Source organism: Tamandua tetradactyla, chromosome 7 (genome assembly GCF_023851605.1).
Source record: "Tamandua tetradactyla isolate mTamTet1 chromosome 7, mTamTet1.pri, whole genome shotgun sequence".
NCBI lineage: Eukaryota > Metazoa > Chordata > Mammalia > Pilosa > Myrmecophagidae > Tamandua > Tamandua tetradactyla.
In genome coordinates, this window is record NC_135333.1 from 8,291,956 (window position 1) to 8,314,739 (window position 22,784).

The following is a 22,784-nucleotide window of genomic DNA, read 5'->3' on the forward strand; positions in this document are numbered from 1 at the left end:
CCTCTCACTGGAAAGGCACATGGCGAACATGGCAACGTCTGCTAGCATCATCCACTAGCTTCCTCTCCGGGCTTCTTGCTTTATGAAGGTCTCCAGGGGCATTTTCCTTCATCTCTAAAGGTCACTGATTGGTGGACTCTTCCTCGTGGCTCTCTCTTGTCCTAAAAAAGGGACTCTCTCCAAAATGTTCTCTCTTGTAAAGGATTCCGGTAAAGTAATCAACACCCACCTGGAATGGTTTGCGTCACATCTCCCTGTAATCAAAGGTTAATACCCACAATTGGGCGAGTCGCATCTCCACGGAGATAACCTAATCAAGTTCCCACCATATAGAACTGAATGGGGATTAAAAGAAAAGGCTGCCTCCTCCACAAATGGATCAGGATTAAAACATGCTTTTCTAGGGTACCTGATCCTTTCAAACCAGCACACAAACCAAGAAACAATTTCTACTATAAACCTCTAGGAGAATATAATGATCTCCATGGGTTAGAATGCAGGGTTGCAGGATTATACTTCCAGTGACAAGATGCTTAAAAAGCTGCCCCTAACCTACCTGTCCACTTCCCCACCTGCTCTCTATTTCATACATATCAGGGAACTTGCCTTCTATTCCAAGATTAGCCCATGCCTTTACTGCCCTTTCCTGTTCTCTTTGTGGAAAATTTCAATTAACATATTCTTTAAGGCTTAATCTAAATATGGCTTTCTTTCATACCTCTCCCAGGCAAAGTTAGGTATTTGGATAAATGATGTATATTAGTTGTTTATGTCTTTTCCTCACTAGATTGTGGGGGATTAAAGTCCCTAGATAGCATTCCTCTCTACCAAACAGCATCTTTCACCAGTCTCAGTGTCTCTGTGGCAAAGGTAGTAAGCAGATAATAGTAATTTGTTGAACTTAGTGAACAAATAGAAAAAAAGGAAGATGCTAACCATTGTAGACTGGTTAATCATATTTCCCCCTTTGTTTTACCTTTAGGCATTCTTGAAGTTTTGCACTGTGTGTTAGTGGAAAGTCCAGAAGCTCTAAATATTATTAAAGAAGGGCATATTAAATCCATTATTTCACTTTTAGACAAACATGGAAGAAATCACAAGGTAAGTGAGCCAATTATTTTTTCTGTTATGAAATGAATTTTGGAATAAGTTCAAATATGTATTTTAAAGTAAGATAATTCCTTAAAAGGTATATCAGATTTTTGCTATTAATTATAATCAAGGGATATTGTTCAATGTTGATTCATGGCATCGTTGGCCAGTGATCACTTTGTATATGAAGGAAAATGGGAAAATCTTTGGGCATTTGGTATAATGTTGAAATAACTGTTGCAGGTAATTGGGGGGAATGTGCTTATGCTTGCTTTTATGAAAAGTGCTGCCAGCATTCGAACAGGAAAGGACGATTAGAGTCATCTGAAAGTGGTTTCTCTTTTCAGGTACTGGATGTCTTGTGTTCTCTCTGTGTTTGTCACGGAGTTGCGGTCCGTTCTAACCAGCACCTCATCTGTGACAATCTTCTGCCAGGAAGAGATCTTTTATTGCAGACACGTCTTGTGAATCATGTCAGCAGGTAAATTCAGATTGGCAGCATCGCCAGATGCATAGTGTATCAGAGAACATCCTATGGTCTATTCATTTTATTAGTATCTTTTACTTATTTCCCCAGTAACGAGTATAATTATGTTTTTCTGCCAATCAGCTGGGTTAATAATAACAATAGATGATCAACAGAATATTCATTTATCACCAGCAAATGTATAAAGCCTTTACATTTATATGTAAATGGATTATAATTGAAAACTTTTTAAAGGTGTTTTTATTGAGATACCTTCGTATACTGTACAATCCATCCAGAGTATACAATCAGTGGTTCACAGTATCATCACACGGTTGTGTGTTCATTAACGTGATCATTTTTAGAATATTTGTATTATTCCAGAAAAAGGAAAGGAAAAAGAAAACCCCATCCATCCCAACCCCCTTACCCCTCCCTCTTACTGACCACTAGCATTACAGTCTACCCTGTAATTGAAATCTTTAGGAGCAGGCTAACAGTTACAAAGGGGTTGTCGTTGTACATAATTGTATTTTTTTACCTTCTTAGAATATAAAGATATTATCCTTCAGTTCAAACTCCGAGTTGTCCACTATGTGGGTCAAAACACAGAATTAGAATGTCCGAAATATAACACATTCCACAGATAACCAATAAATGACATGCTCAGTCAGCCCTACCTTCAAAAATATCAACGTTTTATTGAGTACTCTGTACCAGCCACTTTACTGAATGCCTTACGTGCATTATATACCGTTTGCATTTGTACTTTCTTAGGTACTACTTTATCCACATTAACGTACTAAGAACCCAGAACTGGAAATAGAACTCAGGTCTCTCTAACTGCAGACACTCAGCTCTTAAAGAACATACCACACTCTTTCCCTTATACCAAAAATTAAAAATTGCCCACAGTTCACAAAGTTTAATAGTAGTAATTTTGGCTTACTGCATCTAGCAGCAACCCAGGAAATATTTGATACATTATCCTGTTTAAAACAAAAATTTGTGGTTCAGTGTGTATTTCTGTGTTGTTTAAAAAAAACACACACAGCAAGAACAGGATTGGTTTAAGACTTCCTGCAGACTTCTTTATATAATAGATCTGCCATTAATGAGTGGTGTTTCATGAGAACTTCACTAATCCCCAGGATTACCACAGGGAATAAATTTCCTCATAGAAGGCAGTTAAGTACAACTTACTAAAAAAATCCTTCTGTTTACCATGAGACATAGAGAATAGCTGATTAGTCACCTCAGTCCCTTTACAAGCTGCTTCAACTTCATTCCCTGTGTGTAACAAAGCTTAGCTTAGGAAAAATTCTATATGTTCTATATTATAAATAACTATGAGCGCTAAGGACCTGCCATCCTGAGTGTCTAAGTTTGTGACTTAAATATGATTGACAGTATAAAATATGCTGATAGTAATTAAGAAAAAAAAAATAGCAGACTTTCCTGTGGCATTGTCAAGTAATCCAAAAAGCAAACACTGTTCACTGAAAATGTGAACTTTGAGGTTGACTGTCGGTGCATTCTATATCAGTGTTTGTTTTTTTTTTAATGATTTTGTAGTGTTTTAAAGAAACATTTAATATGTGACACCTTAGAAAAGCAGTTCAAGTGTTTAAAACAATAAGAAAATGATGAAAGGTTTGTTCGGACTTTTCACATGTACTGTTCATCTCTTTATAGCATGAGGCCCAATATTTTTCTGGGCGTCAGTGAAGGGTCTGCTCAGTATAAAAAATGGTACTATGAATTGATGGTGGATCACACAGAGCCATTTGTGACAGCAGAGGCGACTCACCTTCGGGTGGGCTGGGCTTCCACCGAAGGCTATTCTCCTTACCCTGGAGGGGGCGAAGAGTGGGGTGGAAACGGTGTTGGAGATGACCTGTTCTCCTATGGATTCGATGGCCTTCATCTCTGGTCAGGTAAATACTACCCTGTTGTCCTTCACTTCATTCTAGAAGACAATCTTTTGCCCTTGCTGTGCAGTACTGAAAGTTAGTGGTGCTGCTTATGTTGGATAAAAAGCAAAATTGCACTAGGGGAAAAAGAAAACGATTCCCACTCTAGTGAATTTCCAAAGAATTATATTGCTTAGGAATCATGCATTTAAAAACTGCTGTTTCTGTTTATGAATCAACCAGTAAAGTCATTTGTGTCTTCTACATACCTTAGCTGGCATGTGTGAAGCTTTAGCTTCCAGTTTGAAAAGAACAAAAAACAACCCCTGGCAAATAATTGGAAGAAATAGACTGAGTTCAACATCCTGCCACGTAGTATGAGATGAGGCATCAGTAATATAGTGTGTCATAATCAAATAACGCTTTGTTTCAGAAGTGTAGAATTGTTTGAAAATAAATGTGTAGTTCATTTCTCCAGCTACCAACTCCTAGCTGAGTATATAGTAAAAGTGATTTTTCAAAATAATGTTTTCTCTGAAATAATGAAGAGGAAGATTTGGCTGGACTCCATTTAAAGATTTTGCTTATTATTATATAAAGGTTTCTTGGATATAAGATTTCTTCTGGATTCTACAGAAATATAGTTGTGTTAATAAAGTTGCACTTAGAATGTAGCCCTTTAAGTGACCTTGACATTTTTTGTGAAAGTGTTTCATGTGGAGAAATTACAGAAAGTTACCCTATTTTACTCAGAGCTGGACTTTGCTTTTTTAAAGGTTTGCAAGTGATATGATTCATGTATTAGTTCTCTATAGGCCTAACAAGTAATTTTGAAAATAATTTTACAATTTAAATTGGATTAAATCAACAGTTATGTGTTTATAAATGTAAAATATTTAATGTAGTATGTATCACAGTAACACTGAATTTTTTTCCTTTCTTCAATGCCAGTAACTCACTTGTCTACAGAGATTAAGCCATATCCTGGATATTTCATCTAGACAATGAGGCATGTTTTGTGGATTCAGTGCAGTAATGTGGAGTGTCTCTGGGACTGCAGGTTCATTAAAAGCGTAGTCAGAGAGTGTCTGTCTTGTTCATAGTAAATAGTAAATTTTTCCTACTGGCCAACCAAAGTAAATGGAGCAATAACTTAGGAAAACATAGCAAATGTAAAATAGGGTAAATGTCTATTTTATAATGTACTTTAACTACGGTCCTTCAGTTATTACCTTGTTTCTTTCCCCCTTGGAATAAATATTGGAATGAATGAAAAATGTTAATTTATTTTCTCATTATAGAAATAGTTTGGGGAGAAAACATTAATCTGATAGGGCAGTACAGAACTGCTTCTAGTTATCTTAGCCATATAACACTATATTACCATTTTTGCTGCATCGATTTAAGCTGTTCTCTTGAATAGAACTGAATTGTGTTTATTATCCCTTTCATTCCAAAGTATCTATTAAAATCGAACACCACCAAAGAGTCAGTGAATTTATGAATATACCACTTAAGTTTCCCATGGTCTCACAGAAAGGATGGTAGATTCTAGAATTACAGGGAAAAGCATCTCGATACTTCTTATCAAGAGAAAATATTTTCAGGGAAAAGGATGATATGGTCTATATTTTAAAAATTCAACCTTTGTGTGAGATCTAAGAAAGATATGTTTATTTGGTACCGACGTTTTATTTTTGGTAACACACCATCTAATTAACTTGTTTGGTCAGTTTATAGGAACACCGTAATTTCATGGAACCTTGAATAGGGAATGAGATCTTGTTGGGTTGTACACGTTAGTGTGATGGCCTGATATATCCCAGAGTAATTTGGGCAGAGAATAAACAAGTATTTGCAAAGTCCCCTTGAGGAACTGTGGAGAAAGGAAGAAATATTCAACTTTCCCTTCTGGGGAGTTCCTGATATTCTCACAAGTTTGGGGGGCAACCAATTTAATAGGCCAAGCCTTTGAACTTGGGGCTTGCCCTTATGAAACTTATTCCTACAGAGGATAAGCTAAGCCTACTTATAATTATGCCTAAGAGTTACCCCAGAGAACCTCTTTTGTTGCTTAGATGTGGCCTCTCTCTCTAAGCCACGTTGGCAGGTGAACTCATTGCCAAGACCAGAGTCATGCTCTGTGTGGAACATGACTCCCAGGGGTGTAAATCTCCTTGGCAATTTGGGACATGACTCTTGAGCATGAGCTAGGACCCAGCATCATGGGGTTGAGAAAGCCTTCTTGACCAAAAGGGAGAAGAGAGAAAGGAGACAAAATAAACTTTCAGTGGCTGACAGATTTTAAATAGAGTCAGTTATTCTGGAGGTTGTTCTTATGCATTATATAGATATTCCTTTTTAGTTTTTAGTGTATTAGAATATCTAGAAAGAAATAACATGAAACTGTTGAATTGTGTTCCAGTGGCCTTGGTTCTTGGAACAATTGTATAACTATGTAGCTTTTGTGGTGTGACTGTGTGATTGTGAAAACTTATGGCTGATGCTTCCTTTATCCAGGGTATGGACAGATGAGTAAAAATTTAAGGACAATAAATAAATAATGGGGGTGGCAGGGTAAAAAAAAAATGGGTAGATTGCAGTACTAATGTTCAATGAGAGGGAGGGGTAAGGGATACGGGATGTATAGATTTTTCTTTTTATTTCTCTTTCCAGAGTGATGCAAATGTTCTAAAATTGATCATGGTGATGAGTATACAACTATGTGATGATATTGTGAGGCATCAATTGTATACTTTGTATGGCCTGTAGAGTGCATGAAGATACCTCAATAAATAAAAATATTTTTTAAAAAAGAGCCAGGGTAGGAGATAAAATCCTCTACTCACCAAAAAAAAAAAAAAAAAAAAAAGAGCGAGAGAGAGAACGCATTTGTCCATTTTTTAAGATGGCAAGAAAATAGGTACCGTATCATGCCTAAGTAAGTGACTTTGTGTTTGAAAGTTGTGTTCTCCCAAGCCACTAGGGGACTATTAAATGATTTGCTACATTTAGATTTTTGGTCAACAAATTAGAATCTAAGTCAGAGTCCATCATAATGTAGGTAATCTTCCTGAAGTCATTCTTGCACTCCTTTTCTCTTTAATGGTTGAAGTAGAATTTAAAGTATTAAATGTTAGTGATTTCTGTGAGGAAATGTTTTTCTTTATCACTTAACATTTTGCAGTATCGGGTTGAGATGGTCCTTGAAACTAGGATTTGGCTCACTGATGAAAGTTTTGAGCCATGTCTTCATTTATTCCCGCTAGTGTGAAACTTTGTACACTGTTGCTATGCTTTCCCTCTGTGTATGCAGAATTCAGTTTGGGGCACCCAGGTCAGCAGGTATTTGTAAGTGGTGAAAGTATGAATAATCTTAGTGCTTTTAGAAAATTTAAATATGGACGAATGATGAAGGAAATTGACAGAATTGTTCAGGAAAAGATGGATACAGATTTCTAATCCAGGTACAAATCAGACCACTGCTATCTTCTTTTATGGCTAATGCAGAGAATGGGAATGTAATTCACATCTATAAGTTTATAGAAATACAACCTAAAAAATGCTACTAAGTAAATTAAACAACGTAGCTGTCATTCAAAACTTTAACCATAAGTTGTTCACTAGTGATCTTATCTGTGATATTTGTTTTCGGCATTATAAAACAGTTTACTATGGTAAATGTTAGATAGTGATTAACATTAGCATAATATTTCTCAAACTGGCCGTATATTTGGATGGCAGTAAATATCTGTGTAATAACATTTTTATCAGCTACAACTTTGATATAAATTAAGGAACAGACTTTTATCTCTGAACTGCAGTGTTTTTCTATGCTTTCTTAAAAAGCTTCCTTTATTATGTTCAGGGAATTCTAGAATTCACTTGATAAGAGTCTTTCAGATTTGAATATTCACCAAGTACTATGAGTACACATATTTTTCTAAAGTCGATATTCTCTTTTGGCATTTCGAAAGTGCTACTGGTAAAAATCTTGGCATGTTAGAAATAAACGGAGGTCTTATAAAAAATGCAAAGATTTATGTCATGAAATCTATTTTTGTTTTTGCTCACACTCAAAAGTGTGTTTGTACATGCATGTGATCAGAAGAAACGTAGGTTCTTTCCTTCCACTTATGCTCTGAGAAACAGATTCCCATGAACTAATTAGCAAAGGAGTTGTGAGACAGTCAAGAATGGGTTCAGACCATAGGCTGGCCAGGGCAAGAAATTACATTTATCACATATCACTTTCATGCCTTAATTTTTATCCCGCTGTACTTAAGACGACAACCCAGATCTGTGTGAAATAAATTTGGCATATAGCTGTCTCTTAGTAAACAGTGCATAAATGAATGATCACATTTCTGCTTTTACTATCCTATATAAATTTATAGTACAAAGGGGACTTAGTATTAGGAATAAAGGGTTAACATTATGAAGTACTGACTGTGTTTGAGATTCTGTGCAACTTGTAAACCATTACTTTAATTTTCATAAAAATTCTACAAAGTGATGATATTTGATGTGTCCTCTTTCCATGAAATCAAAGTTCAGGAAGGTTAAGTATTTTGCTGACACAATTAGTAGATGGTAAAGGTAGCTATTTAAACTCAATTCTTCCCTCTGGAGAATTTCCTCTGACATTATTAAATTACCTGCTCTAAGATTATTTTTGCCTTAAATGCCACCCATCTCTCTGCAGAAATCTACCCATCTATATGCAGAAATTTACACATATTAAAAGTTCCATTTTAAATATAGATATGTCTCCTAAAAAAGCAACATTTTTTTAAACAAAAATTTTAACATAGAACACCAGTTTGTATTCTCGATGTATTCTGTTCAAGTGTGCATTGATCTTTCACTGCCTATTCAAGTCTTTGACTTTGACTCTAAAGATGATCCTCTCAGATAAAAATACATCACTTTCCTTAATGTCTTTCCTCCAACAGGTTGTATTGCTCGTACTGTAAGCTCACCAAACCAACATCTGTTGAAAACTGATGATGTCATCAGTTGCTGTTTAGATCTAAGTGCCCCAAGCATCTCATTCCGAATTAATGGACAGCCTGTTCAAGGAATGTTTGAGAATTTCAACATTGATGGCCTCTTCTTTCCAGTTGTTAGTTTCTCTGCAGGAATAAAGTTAGTATTTCTATGTTTTTCGGTTAGTCTCCCTTCTCACTTCTCATACTTTCACAGAAGACTGTACACTGCCATCACCTCTGCTTCTCTAACGTTTGTTTCTCACTCCTCGACATATGTCCACAGGGCATTTTGCCTGTTCGTTTGAAGGTAAGTTTCATCCAAGAAGGGATTCTCAGGGGACCGACACTCAACTCTCACAAACCAGTTTCCTGAGATAGCTCAAGTTCATTTTCTTAAGAACCTTTGTTTATCTAAGGGGAAATGATAGATTGTAAAAAGCTACCACTTATTTTCTTCTATCTATTTTCATTAGTTTTCCTTTTCTTTCCCCTATATTACCCCACCCTATTCCAAATCCCTTTTCCTATAGACATGAAAATTTTTTGTTGATCAAGTCAAGATGGCGTCTTTCAGTGTTACCCTCTGCCTGTTACACTTCATAAATTATCTGCTAAGATCAACTGTGTCATGATGAATATTTCCTCTCTTTCCTTTTTTGCATTATCCAGAGGGAAATGGGAATTAAAATAATCAGTCATTGAAATTCTACAAAGAGGATTTTCATAAAAGATGGGCTGTTGTAATAAGAACCACTCTGTCATCTATAAATATATGTATACATCTACCTGCCGAGAGTGGCTCCCTTATTACTACCAGCCATCATTTATTTCGCTTATTCTTTTAAATTGTTATTTTACTAATAGGAAGAATTCCTCATTTGTAAAAGCACCATGTTAAAGAAGGGAGAGAGTAATCATGAACTATTAGTTATCCATATAATATTTATCCAATAATATTTTCTGGTGTATTTACATAAACAAGGTTTTTTCTTCTTCTATAAGCGTTCGGAATGTTTCTAAAGTTTTCACTTTTCCTTGTTTTTTATATTATTATAATTTAATTTTATACTTTACTTTATATCCTAACATTTAAATGCAAATTAGAAAATGAATAGCAAGGAAAATGAAAATTTGAATTTATATGTGTAAAAAAGCTGAGAGCTTCAAGAAATTACCATCATTTAACTATGTTTCAGAAAGTGAGCTCAATGGAATTGAGATTAAATTATTTTAATTAAGTGATTATGATGTATAAAAGATTTTTGTGAGATCTTTGGTTTATTGAATAGGTAAAGAATAAGAAATATGGTTTCCCTCTTTCTTTTTTTTTTAACTACTCAGAATTGTATTTTCTGAAGAATAAACCAGATGTCCTTACTTTTCAATAACATATAGAACTCTTTTAAAGGAATAAAAATCTCATGAATCCATGTTATTATGTAAATGATTTATAATATAATGTTGCTCTTATCCTTCTTTCTTACAAATGAAAGTACCATTGGGAAATAGAGCACTGAAAAGTGACTGCTTTTTCTGTTTATCCTACCTAGTCTGGCCCTTGTGATTGTAGGCATATAGATATTTAGGTCACGTCTTCTCTTTCTCTGTTGACAATTTAGGCAGTTAGGACATTGAATGACTTTTTCCTCTGGACATGTATTTCACATCAAACTGCCATGCATGATCTTTTAGTGATTTTTTCCAGTGCGTGATAAATTTTCTCTGATCCACTGACATAATTTAATCAAGTTTTCTCTTTTAACCTGTGTAATTCCCTCATGTTTTACCTTTAATCATTAAAGCCTCTTGCGCTCTAACGCGATGACAATAATAGTTCTTAGAGGGACAAAAAAGGTGGCTTCTGGTAAAGTTAATTGGGTATTAATTTCTTCCTTATGTTTTAAGGATTTGATACCTTTTCTATATGACAGAGATATAACTGACCCTGACATGCATCATTTTTAGGGTACGCTTTCTGCTAGGAGGGAGACACGGAGAATTTAAATTCCTTCCTCCACCTGGGTATGCCCCTTGTTATGAAGCTGTTCTGCCGAAAGAAAAGCTAAAAGTGGAACACAGCCGAGAATACAAGCAAGAGCGAACTTACACACGGGACCTCCTGGGGCCCACCGTTTCTCTGACACAAGCAGCCTTCACACCGATTCCTGTGGACACCAGCCAGGTACCTAGATCAACTCCAGTGACAGCAGCTCGCCTTGTAGTTATTCTCATATGCAGTGGCTTTCCAGCGTTTCTGATGGTAACTCACAGGATTACCTTTTAAATTTTAAATGTATAACTGAAACCGACTTCATAAAATAATCCGTTTGTTTTTTTTTCTATCCTATTTCATTTTTTTTAAAAGGTCACCCCATCCCACTAAATTGATTTCATAAGACTCTAAGGGTCACAATCTGAAGTTTTACAAACACTGTTCTGGTCTATCCTTAAGATTTTATTAAAATCATTCATTCCATTTAGTTTATAAAATGAACGTTATATTCTTTTCTACTGGGAAATAATAGCAAGGTGGAATTTAGTGGCATATTTATATAAGCAATTTGTGGGTATGAAGATTTTAAGATGATTTAATATATGGGAAAAGATATTACCCTTGGAGTAATACTTCATAGACGTAGTGCATGCTAGTTTTAGGGTATTCATGTTATATAGAGTAGACATGGAGTTTTAAATTTCTAGGCCAGCTTATTATCTTGAAGCAATTTAATAGACATTTATCTGAGTCAAATGACTGGGTTCAGATGCCTACTTCGGGCCTTTGTCAATTGAGATGCTGACAGTGTGTCTGGTATTAGTTAACAGATAGCACATTCACGCGATGCTTGGCATATAGGCGCCCAAGAAATGTCAGCCCTTTTTCTTGATTTTCATTGATTTGTTTCCTAGATTCAAAGAGATTGTACGACTGATAATGAATTAAATACTGTTCTACTTCAATGTGAAGTTACTTTAGTGAAGTTGGGTTAAAGTTTTATTAGTTAATTTCAATAAACAGATTTTAATTTTATTAGATTTTGAAGATCAAAGGCATTATTTCTGCAGTTTGAAGTCGAATTAATACCAGGCTTCAAAAGCTTCAATTTACCACCAGTTATCAGGCTCCTTGAGTCAGGTTTCTTGTCACTCTGTGCTGGCTTTTTATGTTATGTAGTAAAATAAACACACGAGCATTGTTCATGGCTAAAACTCAGTTTGTGCTATCCACTGCTGAAAGGTGGCAGGATATGTATAGTTCTATGAAGGTGCTTAGTACACAGGATTGAGATGGACTGAAATGGACAACATGCAATGATGACACATGCAGGATTACTTGACTCCTAGACAAACCCTACTGTCTGTGATAATACTGCAGTGATAATGTGCTGCCTGTAAAAACTCTCCCAATGGGTTTTGTGGACATTTGACCCCTCTGTTTCTTGAGATGCTTAGTTGGGTGTGACACATAAGGACATTTATCGAGGTGTAAACAACTCGCCCCTCACCTTTAAAACCATTTTTCATTTTTTATGAAGTCACTAAAGTTCCTCCTTTTGATGGGAATGTGTTTAATGGACACATTTTCTTGAGGTGTATATTTGAAAACTACCAGAACTATCAGAGCAGTGTAAAGGGAAACAGGAATCACTGCAGTGAGATAATTAGAGAGTCAAAGAGCTAATGAAATATCCTTTGGACACTGGAATGTCTTCATTTCAGCCTGTGGAAGCTGGCCAGTTTAGTTTAAGATGTTTGAGGTGATCTTTCTTTTTAAATATGCACATTTGGTTCACAGCCATTAAACATCTTTCAGTTGTCCCCAACAGCACTCCATTTTCTTTCCTTCCAAATTTTGTTCATAAATTCACTTGGAAACCTAAGCTTTCAAAAACAATGGTCCCAGAATCAGGATTTGTCATCTAAAGAATGTCGTAGAACAATATTCTGTTACTATTATTATATTTTATTATAATATATGTATATATTTTTCACAATCACACAACGAAAGCTATATCATTATACAATCATCTTCAAGAAACATGGCTACTAGATATATAATTATGTATAAAATATTATTATATTTTAATTGTTTATGAAACGGTTCAATTCACTGTTGCTGAATTTTATTACATTTGTATGTAATGCTTGTTTTCTTTTCTTTCTTTCTTTTTTGAATTTTAGATTGTATTGCCTCCTCACCTGGAAAGGATAAGAGAAAAACTGGCAGAAAATATCCACGAACTCTGGGTTATGAATAAAATTGAACTTGGCTGGCAGTATGGTCCGGTACATAATTTTGCAATTTACTTTCAGATTCTGTTGATACATCTTTCAGAAGACATAACTTTTTCTCACTCATCCTGATTTGTGGTGGAATGAATCGATCGAATTGATTTTTTCCCTGCGAAACCATTAGTTTTTGTGCAGTTGTTCTTTACTGGCAGGAATTCTATTACTGGCAGAATCATTGAAGGATTTTAGTTACCTAGATAATTGAAAAGTTATCAGTCCTTGGGCTGAAAGTTGTATTTTCAAATCGAGTTTAACATATACAGACCAAAGGCTATGATTTCTAAGATACTCTAAAAAAAATTTCTCATGAAATTGACAGTGAAAACGGAAAAGGGTAAGGAGTACATCAGTTTACTTTTTCCCCTCTTGGTCTTTCACTTCTTCTGGTTCCAAATGCCTGTAGCACTGTGCAAGTCCTGGGGCCAGAGGTTCATAATTGGTTTCCCGTTGGTAAGACATAACTGAGAAGTAATGATTAAACATGTTTTCAAATGGTTCTTTGAGACATATTTTAGTTTATGGTTTGCCACGAAAACTTCGATTTTAAGAAAAATGTCCTTTGCAATCCTTATGTTGCACATATCTGTTTTTAGTAAAACCATGGCAGTATGTCCATTTTTGTAATGTTTATCCCAAAACCTACAGCACTTTCTTATACTTAAGCATTTATAGATATAAGCATATTCATTCAAGTGATAGTTTATGGCATTGGGCTCTGAATATAGAACCTTTATTATCGGTGTTAGTAATAATGTCATATTATACTGCATATGCCTAATGGTGCTTATGTATTTATTTAGCGCTATGCACTTCGTATACACTCTCCAAGGCAGATTATTAGGTTGAATGTTCACATTAGCACACTGAGATATGCAAAGTTTTATTGGTGATGACATAATTGAGAATTCTCATAGAGTTGTTAAATTATTGGACAGAAGACATAGCTGGAGAAGAGCAGATTTAGGGTTGGAGTCCAAGTTTTGTAACTTCTAGACTAAAACTGTTTTTCACTATCAGACTTGGTAAATCCTCACGTCACGAGGCATGTTCAGGAAAGAGGATGTTTTCATTAACGAAATAACGATTAGATGTTTGTCAAATCAGGAAATACTTTTAAGTACCTAGTTTTGTGCTGTACTCATTGACTCTTTAAAATAAAGGAAATGCAGCTTCTAAATAAAATATTTAACCATTAAAGTCAGAAAGAGAAGAGCTATTATACATTTGTGCATAGTTAACTGCCAGATGAATTACAGACAGAAATTCACCAGAAGTTTCAAAATGAGGGGAGCAGTTATTATTACAGGCTCAGAAGACTTTAAAAAGTTCACACAAAACTCATATATATATGCATACAAATCTTATAGTAACAGAAACTACTGATTGGGCTTCTGCCCAGCAAAACTCGCTCTTGTCAAGCCCATAAGATCACCTAAATGATAATGTTTTGTAATGAAGTCTTAGTTCTATTTAAAGTATAAGGTCTCATTATTACTCATTTCTCCAGTTAAATTCAGTTCAGTTCATTACCATACATCCTACTCCTGTTATGTTCAAAGTACTCTTCTCGTTTCCAGAAACTACAAGAGTGCCTCAGATTCACTCTCCCCACAGTTGCTCCCAAGTTCTTACTTATCTGGGCTGAGGTTGATGAAAGCAACATTGGGCTTTATGAGCCTCAAGGAGAGGCACTAAGCACTTGGCTGCAGCTGTAGGGCACCCAGCAACTTTCCACATGTGGGGAGATAAATATTTCATGGTGTGTTCAATAACTATTTGCAGATGGAAAGAAACTGTTGTTTTCTTAGGGCCCATTATGGGCAAGCACAGCTCCAGGTACCATATCAGAAGATCAGCAATTTGAGAGAGTTTCACATCATTATTACACCTAAAATATGATTTTGCATCATGCTTCTTTTCTAAGACCTTCCTTAAAACTTCTTTTAGTTCTGTAGTTATGATCCCTGACTTTATGATTTCTTATCTTAGACTAATGTACATATCCATTATTAGAGTAAATCCATAAATTGCTTAAAAATTTCAATAAATTTGAAGTAGTCAAGTGTATTTTTCTTGAGAGTAATTTAAACTAAGCGGCCTAGCAAGTTTCATACAATTTTGTTTTGCAATAAAATTATAGTTTCTTTTGAATGGTTTTAGAAAATATTCCACAGGAGACACATACAAATTCCATTTTATAGAATAACATCAGCCAAATTCATTAGTCATTAATCTTTCCCTTTGATATTTATTGAATACCTACTATTTGCCAGATATTGTACTGGTCCTGGGATCCAAAGTTGAAACGGGCTCAACTTTTAGGAATCTCCCCAGTTTAGTTGAGTGATAGGCGTGTAAGCAATCACCAGCTCAGTACTATACTAAGATTCTAATAGAGTGAAGAGGGAATATTTAGATCTTTTCCTGGAAAATTAGGGAACGCTTCTCAGGAGGTATTATTTGATCCGATACATGAAGAACGAGAATGAGTTGGCTTGCAGGCATGGAGAAGGAGAGTATTCTAGGCAGAGGAGCTGACGTGTGGTGGGTAAAAGGAGTGAGGCAAGTGCAAGGACCGTGCACAAGTTCAGTCTTGCTGGAGAATAAAGAACAAAGTGCTGATGATGTGGCGGAGTGCACGTGGGGATCTGCGCAGTTAGCTAGGCAGGAAAGGCCGAGTGTAATTTTATTCTGTAGGGTGGTACAGAGCACTGAAGAATGTTTCGGAGAGAGCTGGCATGCTCTGTCTGTGCATGAAAAGATAGGGGCTGTTAGTGTAGAAGAGCAGGGGCCTAGCGGCAGGAAGCCTCAAAGAGAGGACTAGTTAGCCCCCTGGAGAGCTGATGGGTTTCGCAACTGTGTGCCTGGCAGTGGGGGTACAGAGGACACGTGGAGGTGCAGAGGATGCGAGGACAGATGTTCCGAGTTCAAGTGGTATTGGCAAGAGGGGGTAGGAAATCTGGTTAGATTTGTTTTTAGCTTGGACACCGGAAAGGGTGGTGTTAACAGTTATTTGGTGTATGGGGAGGAGACCATCTCAGGAGTCAGACGCCCTGGCTTTTGCTTTGATGTTTAGAATTTATAGGTAAGTTTTGTAATTCTAGATTTTACTTCCTGAGTATAAACAAATATATCTAAATGTTTCTATAGATGTCCTGTTCGCTCATTATCACCAGGAATCGGTGATCATTCGGGAATTTGGCGACTCCTGAAGACTTCTAAAAAAATTCTTTGCATACTTTTTAAGTGGCATTTATAGAACCTACTAATTATTCCCAGGCAGCCTATGGCTGTCATTGAGGTGCTACCATGGCAGAAACGCCAATGTAATTTAGGCTTCTAAGAAGATAAAAACCCTAAGTACTAAAGTATGAAACAGAGCATCTTTCTCATTAGTTCATTCCTAAAATCTTGTATTTGGTTTAGTCTGATTGCTAATAGGTACTGTGAATAATTAATATGAAGATATGTGTTATGCTGACCAGTTTCGTTAGATAGTGGAGTGCTTTGAGAGCAGGATGTAACTGACAGTGTGTAAAACAGCCAGAACCACCTCAAACAGTTGAAATCAGTCATGTTTTTAATTGATGCCTCTGAACACATGAAAAACACTATAACTTCAAACTAAGCTGTTACCCCACCCTTCTTACACATGATTCATTTCAGTTTACAAAATATTTGTTGAATGCCTGTACTGTGCCAGACATGTGCTTAAAGCACTGAAGTCCCCACTCTTTGGTTTTTGTTCTAGTGTGGGGACACAGACAGTAACACAATAATGATCTCATCTGTTAGAAGGTGGTGAGTGATATGGACAAATAAAAAACAGTAAGGGGGCGGTACAAGGGTAGTTCACTGGTAGAATTCTCAACTGCCATGCAGGAGACCTGGGTTCGATTCCCAGTCCATGCACTTCCCAAAAAAATAAACAAGCAAGCAAAACAAACAGATAAAAACCAAACAGAGAAACAAAAATTCAACAAATGGTGCTGCAATACGGGATACTCATATGGAAAAATAATGAACTGTGACCCCACCATACTGCATACAAAAATTTTTTAAAAAAGGAGGAGGGGAGGTGGGCGAGTTGGGACACTAGGAGGTCTGGCAGGCTGCATCTCACTGGGGATGTGAGAAATAAGCAAATGCTGGAAGGAGCAGAGGGAGCAGGCCATGCAGATATCTGGGGTGGAAATATCCATGGTGAAGGCTCACAGGGACTGTGCCGAGCAGAAGAGAACAAGGCAGAGAGAGCAATTATCACTGCTTGTTTTTCATGGTGGCAACTATGATATGCCAATTTCTTGTACTGCTGCAGGTTAGAGATGACAATAAGAGACAACATCCATGTCTGGTGGAGTTCTCCAAGCTACCTGAACAGGAGCGCAATTATAATTTGCAGATGTCTCTGGAGACCCTGAAGTGAGTTTAACTCCCCTTCCCCTAATCTGCCTTACCTGAAAAAAACAAAAAACAAGGTAATGATGCTATACTTTAATTCAGCAATTAAGTTATTTTAATTACAGTTAGAACTTTTCATAACTACAAATGGATCAAATTAATATTTGTCTGGAATTAGACCTTGACCCTATTATTTTGTGTCTTTATGCTGTATGGCAGGATTTCCCAGTGGGCATTTTACAGGAGTACGGGTATTGCTCAATAAGAGAGATCTGGGATCCCATCCAGTGTTAACTCAGTGTGAGGGGCCAGGGACGGGGGCCAGTCATAAACTGTTTATTATTGGTTTGTGACAAAACAAGTAAAGGTATTACCGAATAAATGTTTAGAAACTTCTATGCTAGTTTGAAAGAGCTATTTCATTCTGTGGAACCTAACATTTTTTAATGTGACTTTGAATGAATCTTACATGTCTTCACTTTGTAAATTGGAAACAGGGTTGAGATTAGTCTCTACTAGTGACTTAGAAGGAAAAGGAACATAGACAAATCAAAAGAGTGGAGAATCTATTAAGGATAAAAGATGACCAGGCTTGTCTGAAATTAATAATACATAATATTTTTCACTGGACCTATTTACCTCGTTTCCAGCATCTCCTATCTTTCTTTGTGCTCGTGATATGAAACTTGGCAATTTAGCCTGGTAATTGGGCAGCTCATTATTTCCCCATCTTTTACAGCAAAATGTTTTTTCTTTTTTGAAAGGTCATGGTCTAACATAATTTAGTTAAATTTGCAATAAATTCTCAATAACTTAAGTAATTGACAGCCATGCCAGCTAGTAGAAATAATAAATCCTGGGAAGCACTCTAGCGTAGAAATCTGTATTTGTGGTTAGTTTGTTGAGCCTTGGCTGCATATAATCTCATTTCTAACAGCTACTGATGGCTGGTTTGATTAATCATCAGGCTGCATGTACCTGGTGCTGTACCCTGTGATGGATGCTAATGATTCTTCTCGGGAGCTAGGTCTTGATAGTTCTTTATTGGTGCCGAAAGGCCATCAACATCAGCATCCGTGGTTTTCACAGAACAGTTTTATGATGTCCTGATTTCACCTATTTCTGTAAAATTCAAGTTGGGGGAGTAGAGCCCTCATTTCTCCAAAATTCACTGTGAGTTCAATGCAGTAGGTTAGAAAAAGTATAGTACTTTCTGTATTGCCTTTATTCATTTATTTCATTGGTGGGCACCAGAACACAGTAGGCTAAGAGCCCATTCTCTGGAGTTGGATGTTCTCGGGTCAAGTACTTTTTCCACCACTACAATCCTGCTGGAGAGACTCAACTTCTCTCAGCCTTAGATTTTCTTCTCATCAGTAAAATGTGGATCATTCATGGAATTGTCGAGGAAACTAATGAAAAACCGGATTATACATTTAGTACCATGTGTCTCACAAAAGGGACTCAGAAAGATCAGTACTTTTGGTGTGATAAAATATCAATGATTAATAATTTTATTCATTTAAATCCTGCCAATAACATTAAGCAAGAAATTATTCCAGAATATCCTTATTTTGGGTTTAGGGGTGATCAAATGTGAATATGGCTTTCTGATGTTCGTTCCATGATTTCCTGGCATGTAAATTGTTGATAAAGATGACTTCCTTTAGGCTTAAATTTCATCTGTGTATTGTACAGTCCAGCAAAAATTCTGACACTCTTGCTCAGAACATTACAGCTTATTCTAGCATGCCTGTCAGCTGTCCCCTTAGATTTAATCATACTACTGAATTTTCAGTTTCTGGGTTAGTTCTCAGTCCTTATTTTCCAAATTCTAGATCTTAATTTCTGAACAGATGACTCATGTTTTGAAAAGAAGGTTATAATGATTTTTAATCAATGTTTAGTATACTTTCATAGAATCTTTCTTTGGAAGTTAAAAATATATACTTTAACATTATTTTTGTTCTAGTCCGGTATTTTGTCCTTAAAATTATTTTTAGGATAATGCCATCTGCTCCTCTACATATCTACATGGAGGAGGAGGTAGGGGGAAATAGGGGTTCGGGGGAGTGAGGAGAGCAATGGAAGGAAGGAAGAGAGAAAAATAACAAAGGGAGAGGCATAATTATGGTCTGAAAAAGCAGGGTTTTTTTTTTTTCCTTTCTGTATGCCTTCTTCTTTTCAGTTTCTCTCGCTGGTTGCACTCTTCTAGTCTCTAAACCTTACTATTCTTTATGTGCAGCCCTGCACCCTTTTATTTCACTGTGCATACTTTTTGGAGGTTTTCTCATCACACCCATGACTTCCCCCAGATTCCCCAAATGTACGTCTCTACCCCGGACATTTCCTCTGAGCAACAGAACTCTGCATTGCTCACGTGACCTCTTTTCCTGGATATATCAGAAACTTTTGAACTCCCAGCTTCATCCCTGCTTCTCCTTCCTTATGAATGGCCCCCTTGTTCATCGTTTTGCACAGGCCAGAGACCTAGAAATCAACGTTGACACTTCCTTTTGTTTAAACTCGCATCCAGCTCCTCACCAAGTCCTCTCAAGTGTATCTCCAGTCTGTCCCCTTCTCCCATTTCCACAGCATTCACCCTGGCCCCATCACCACGTCACCTAGACTATGATACCAGTGTCCTAACTGTCCCTTCCAGTCATCCCCTAGCCTTCTCTCCTTTCATTCTGAACCCAGCGTTTCCTACGTGCACGCACACACCTTGATAAAGCCAATCATTGGCTTCTGTCTGGGTTCTCTGACACCCCCTTATCTCTCAGTGCATCTCATGCATCTCATGTCACTTTCCTCCATGTTTGTGGTCTAGCTTCCTGGTCCCCCCCCCCCCACCCAATATCATAAGCTTTTTTCTGCTTCACAAATACAATTCTCTTTGCTTGGAAGACTCTTTTCTTCACTTTTTGACTACTCCTCCTTCAGGCCTCCCTTAAATGTCACTGCTTCTGTAAGACCTTCCCCATCTCAGCTTCCTTTCTTTCTCTTATAACACCTTATAATGTCCTCTTGGCTCTCACTACAATTTGTAATACTACTTTCTGGGATAATTTAATACTTATCATTCATGATAGACTGTAAACTCCATGAAATTAGTGACCAATATTTTTTATATTTACACCATTTACCTAGTCCCAGCACGTTTTCCAGCACTTAAAATGTGCTCAGATGTCAACTTGCTTGGATATTGCAAATAAACCTTAAACTCAGTGTTTTTTCCCCTTTCAGTCCTGTGGCACAAACCGGATATGTAGGAGTCATTTTTGACATTTTCTCTTTTACAGAAACTGTAAAACTTTGCCTCTACAGGATTTTTACATATCAAATGCTTATCTACAGAATGCTCTTATTCCCTTTGTGACAGTGTGCCAATCTGTTTTCTCTTATTTTCTGCAGCTTTGTAGTTGAAGTACTAAAATGCTATATTAACCAATTCCTGCTGCTTACTGTATTAGTAAAGGTTCACTGAATTCATATGCAAGATACTGTGGAAGGAGCAAGTTTAAGATTGAGAATACACCTTCAGTTAGTCTTTTTGTGCTTCTCTTATTCTGTTCTCCTCCACTACCTTGCAGAATGACTCATCTGTTCACAGCTTGCTGTGGGGTTGCTCCTTTTCTCTCACTGTCCTAAAGCAAACTTTTTTTAAACAAGTAGGTTAAACGGTATTAAATCTTCAAATATGGTGATTTTAATAAAGGCCATTCAGAAGCCAAAGAATTTTTATTCAAAGAACTTGGTATGATTGATAGCATTAAAATAATATTAAAATAATATCGATAGCATTAAAATAATCTATTGCTCTCATTTTAACAGAGCATTACCACGTTGGGCTAGGCCTAGAATTCTTAGACATTACACCAAACTTGTGTTACAAAAAAGGAAACAAATTAATAAACTTGACTTCATCAAAAGTAAAATCAGTTGAACTTCTGAAGAAACCATTAAGAAAATGAAAAGAGCTGGTTTCCATTTGCCCATGAAGGTGGTATCAGATGTTCCAGGGTGGTGTTCCCCCATAGGATGTTTGACCAGTTAGCAAAAATTGGCACAGTCATCTTCCTGAGAACTCGGGAATGCAGTTAAAGTATTGCAGTAATTGCCTGAGTGTCCAATCAAGAAAACACAGCTTTAAGGGACTCTTGTGGGGCCTTTTCTCCTCCTCCCCCAACCCCTTCCTGACATAGTGTGGAGCCAGCCTGCCCTCTCATCTTGGGTTCTTGACCCTGTTCTTGCAGCAGGCTAGTCCCTGTGTACATACTAGGGTGTCTGAATGTAAGTGCCAATCAGTCAGGTGGTACCTGCAAGACTGCACTAAGAAACGCATCTCTAGGTCTCCCTCTCAGCACATGTCCTGCAGGCAGAAGGCTGCAATAGAAAAGCAGCATGTTATGCATAAAGGAGTTCCAATAAAATTCAGTGCCAATTTCTCACCAGAAACCATAGAGGCAAGAAGGCTGGGGGATGAAAAATTTTAAATGCTAGAAGAAAGCAATGACCAACCAAGAATTTTATATCCAGTGAGACTGTCTTTCAAAAATGGAGAAAGTAAATATTCCCATATAAACAAAAGCTAAGAGAATCTTTCACCATAGACCTGCCTTGTAAGCAATGCTGAGGGGTATTCTTTACACTGAAAAAAAGGACACTAACTAGACAGTGGATAGACAAGGCATAAAGAATTAAAGACCTCTGGTAAAGGTAAATGTATGCATAACTACAAGTGCCAATATTGTTGTATTTTCTGGTATGCAACCCCAGTTTTTTCTTCTTCTTACATGTTCTAAGATGCAAATGCATAAATATTAAGGATAAATCTCTGGTTTCAGATGTACTATGTAAAAGGATATTTGTAACAAATACAATTAGAATGTGGGCAGCAGAGGGGTATAGATACCATGTTTATGTATGCTATCGAGGTTAAGTTTATTCAAATCAAACATGATCGTTATAGATTTAGGATATTAAATTTTAGCCCTGTGGCAACCACAAAGAAAATGTATGAAAATATCCAGAAAAAAAATAAGAAAGGATTCAAAATGATATATTATAAAAAATCAAATAAATATGAAAGTAGGAATAAAGTAAGAATTGAGGGACTTGAAAAGACCACGTAGCAAACAGCAGAAGAAAGTCCTGCATTGTCAAGAGTTATTTTAAATGTGAATGGGTTAAACTCTCCAATCAAAAGGCAGAATGGATACAAAAAGCAAAACCCAATATATGGTATTTATAAGAGACTCATCTGAAATTCAAAAACCCAATGTGCTGGTTTGAAACTAGTATGTACCCTAGAAAAGCCATGTTTTAATCCTGATCCAATCCTGCGGGGCCAGCCATTTCTTTTAATCCTGATTCAGCATCATAGGGTGGGAAACATTTGATTAGATTATCTCCGCAGAGATGTGGCGCTCCAGTTGTGCATGAGCTTTTGATTAGATGATCTATAGGAAAAGATGTGGGACACCTAGTCGTGTGTAGTTATGACTCTGCCTATGCAGGGTGGGTGTTAGTTAGTGTACTGGAATCCTTTAAAAGAGGAAACATTTTGGAGAAAGCTCAGAGCTGACAGGGATGCTTGGAGATTCAGACGCTTGGAGAATAGTTGCTTCA

The 22,784-nt window shown here is 36.7% G+C and overlaps 1 protein-coding gene across 2 annotated transcripts in view; it reads left to right on the top strand.

Moving 5' to 3' along the window:
- The window catches only part of RYR2 (ryanodine receptor 2), a 779,580-nt gene that overhangs the window by 446,742 nt on the left and 310,054 nt on the right, over positions 1-22,784 (top strand). For both annotated transcript variants that reach the window (XM_077168436.1, XM_077168435.1), the window contains 7 exons: positions 983-1,101; positions 1,440-1,573; positions 3,254-3,495; positions 8,427-8,619; positions 10,428-10,644; positions 12,642-12,746; positions 17,071-17,174. In XM_077168436.1, coding sequence (XP_077024551.1) covers positions 983-1,101; positions 1,440-1,573; positions 3,254-3,495; positions 8,427-8,619; positions 10,428-10,644; positions 12,642-12,746; positions 17,071-17,174 — 1,114 coding nt within the window. The remainder of the gene's footprint in view (positions 1-982; positions 1,102-1,439; positions 1,574-3,253; positions 3,496-8,426; positions 8,620-10,427; positions 10,645-12,641; positions 12,747-17,070; positions 17,175-22,784) is intronic.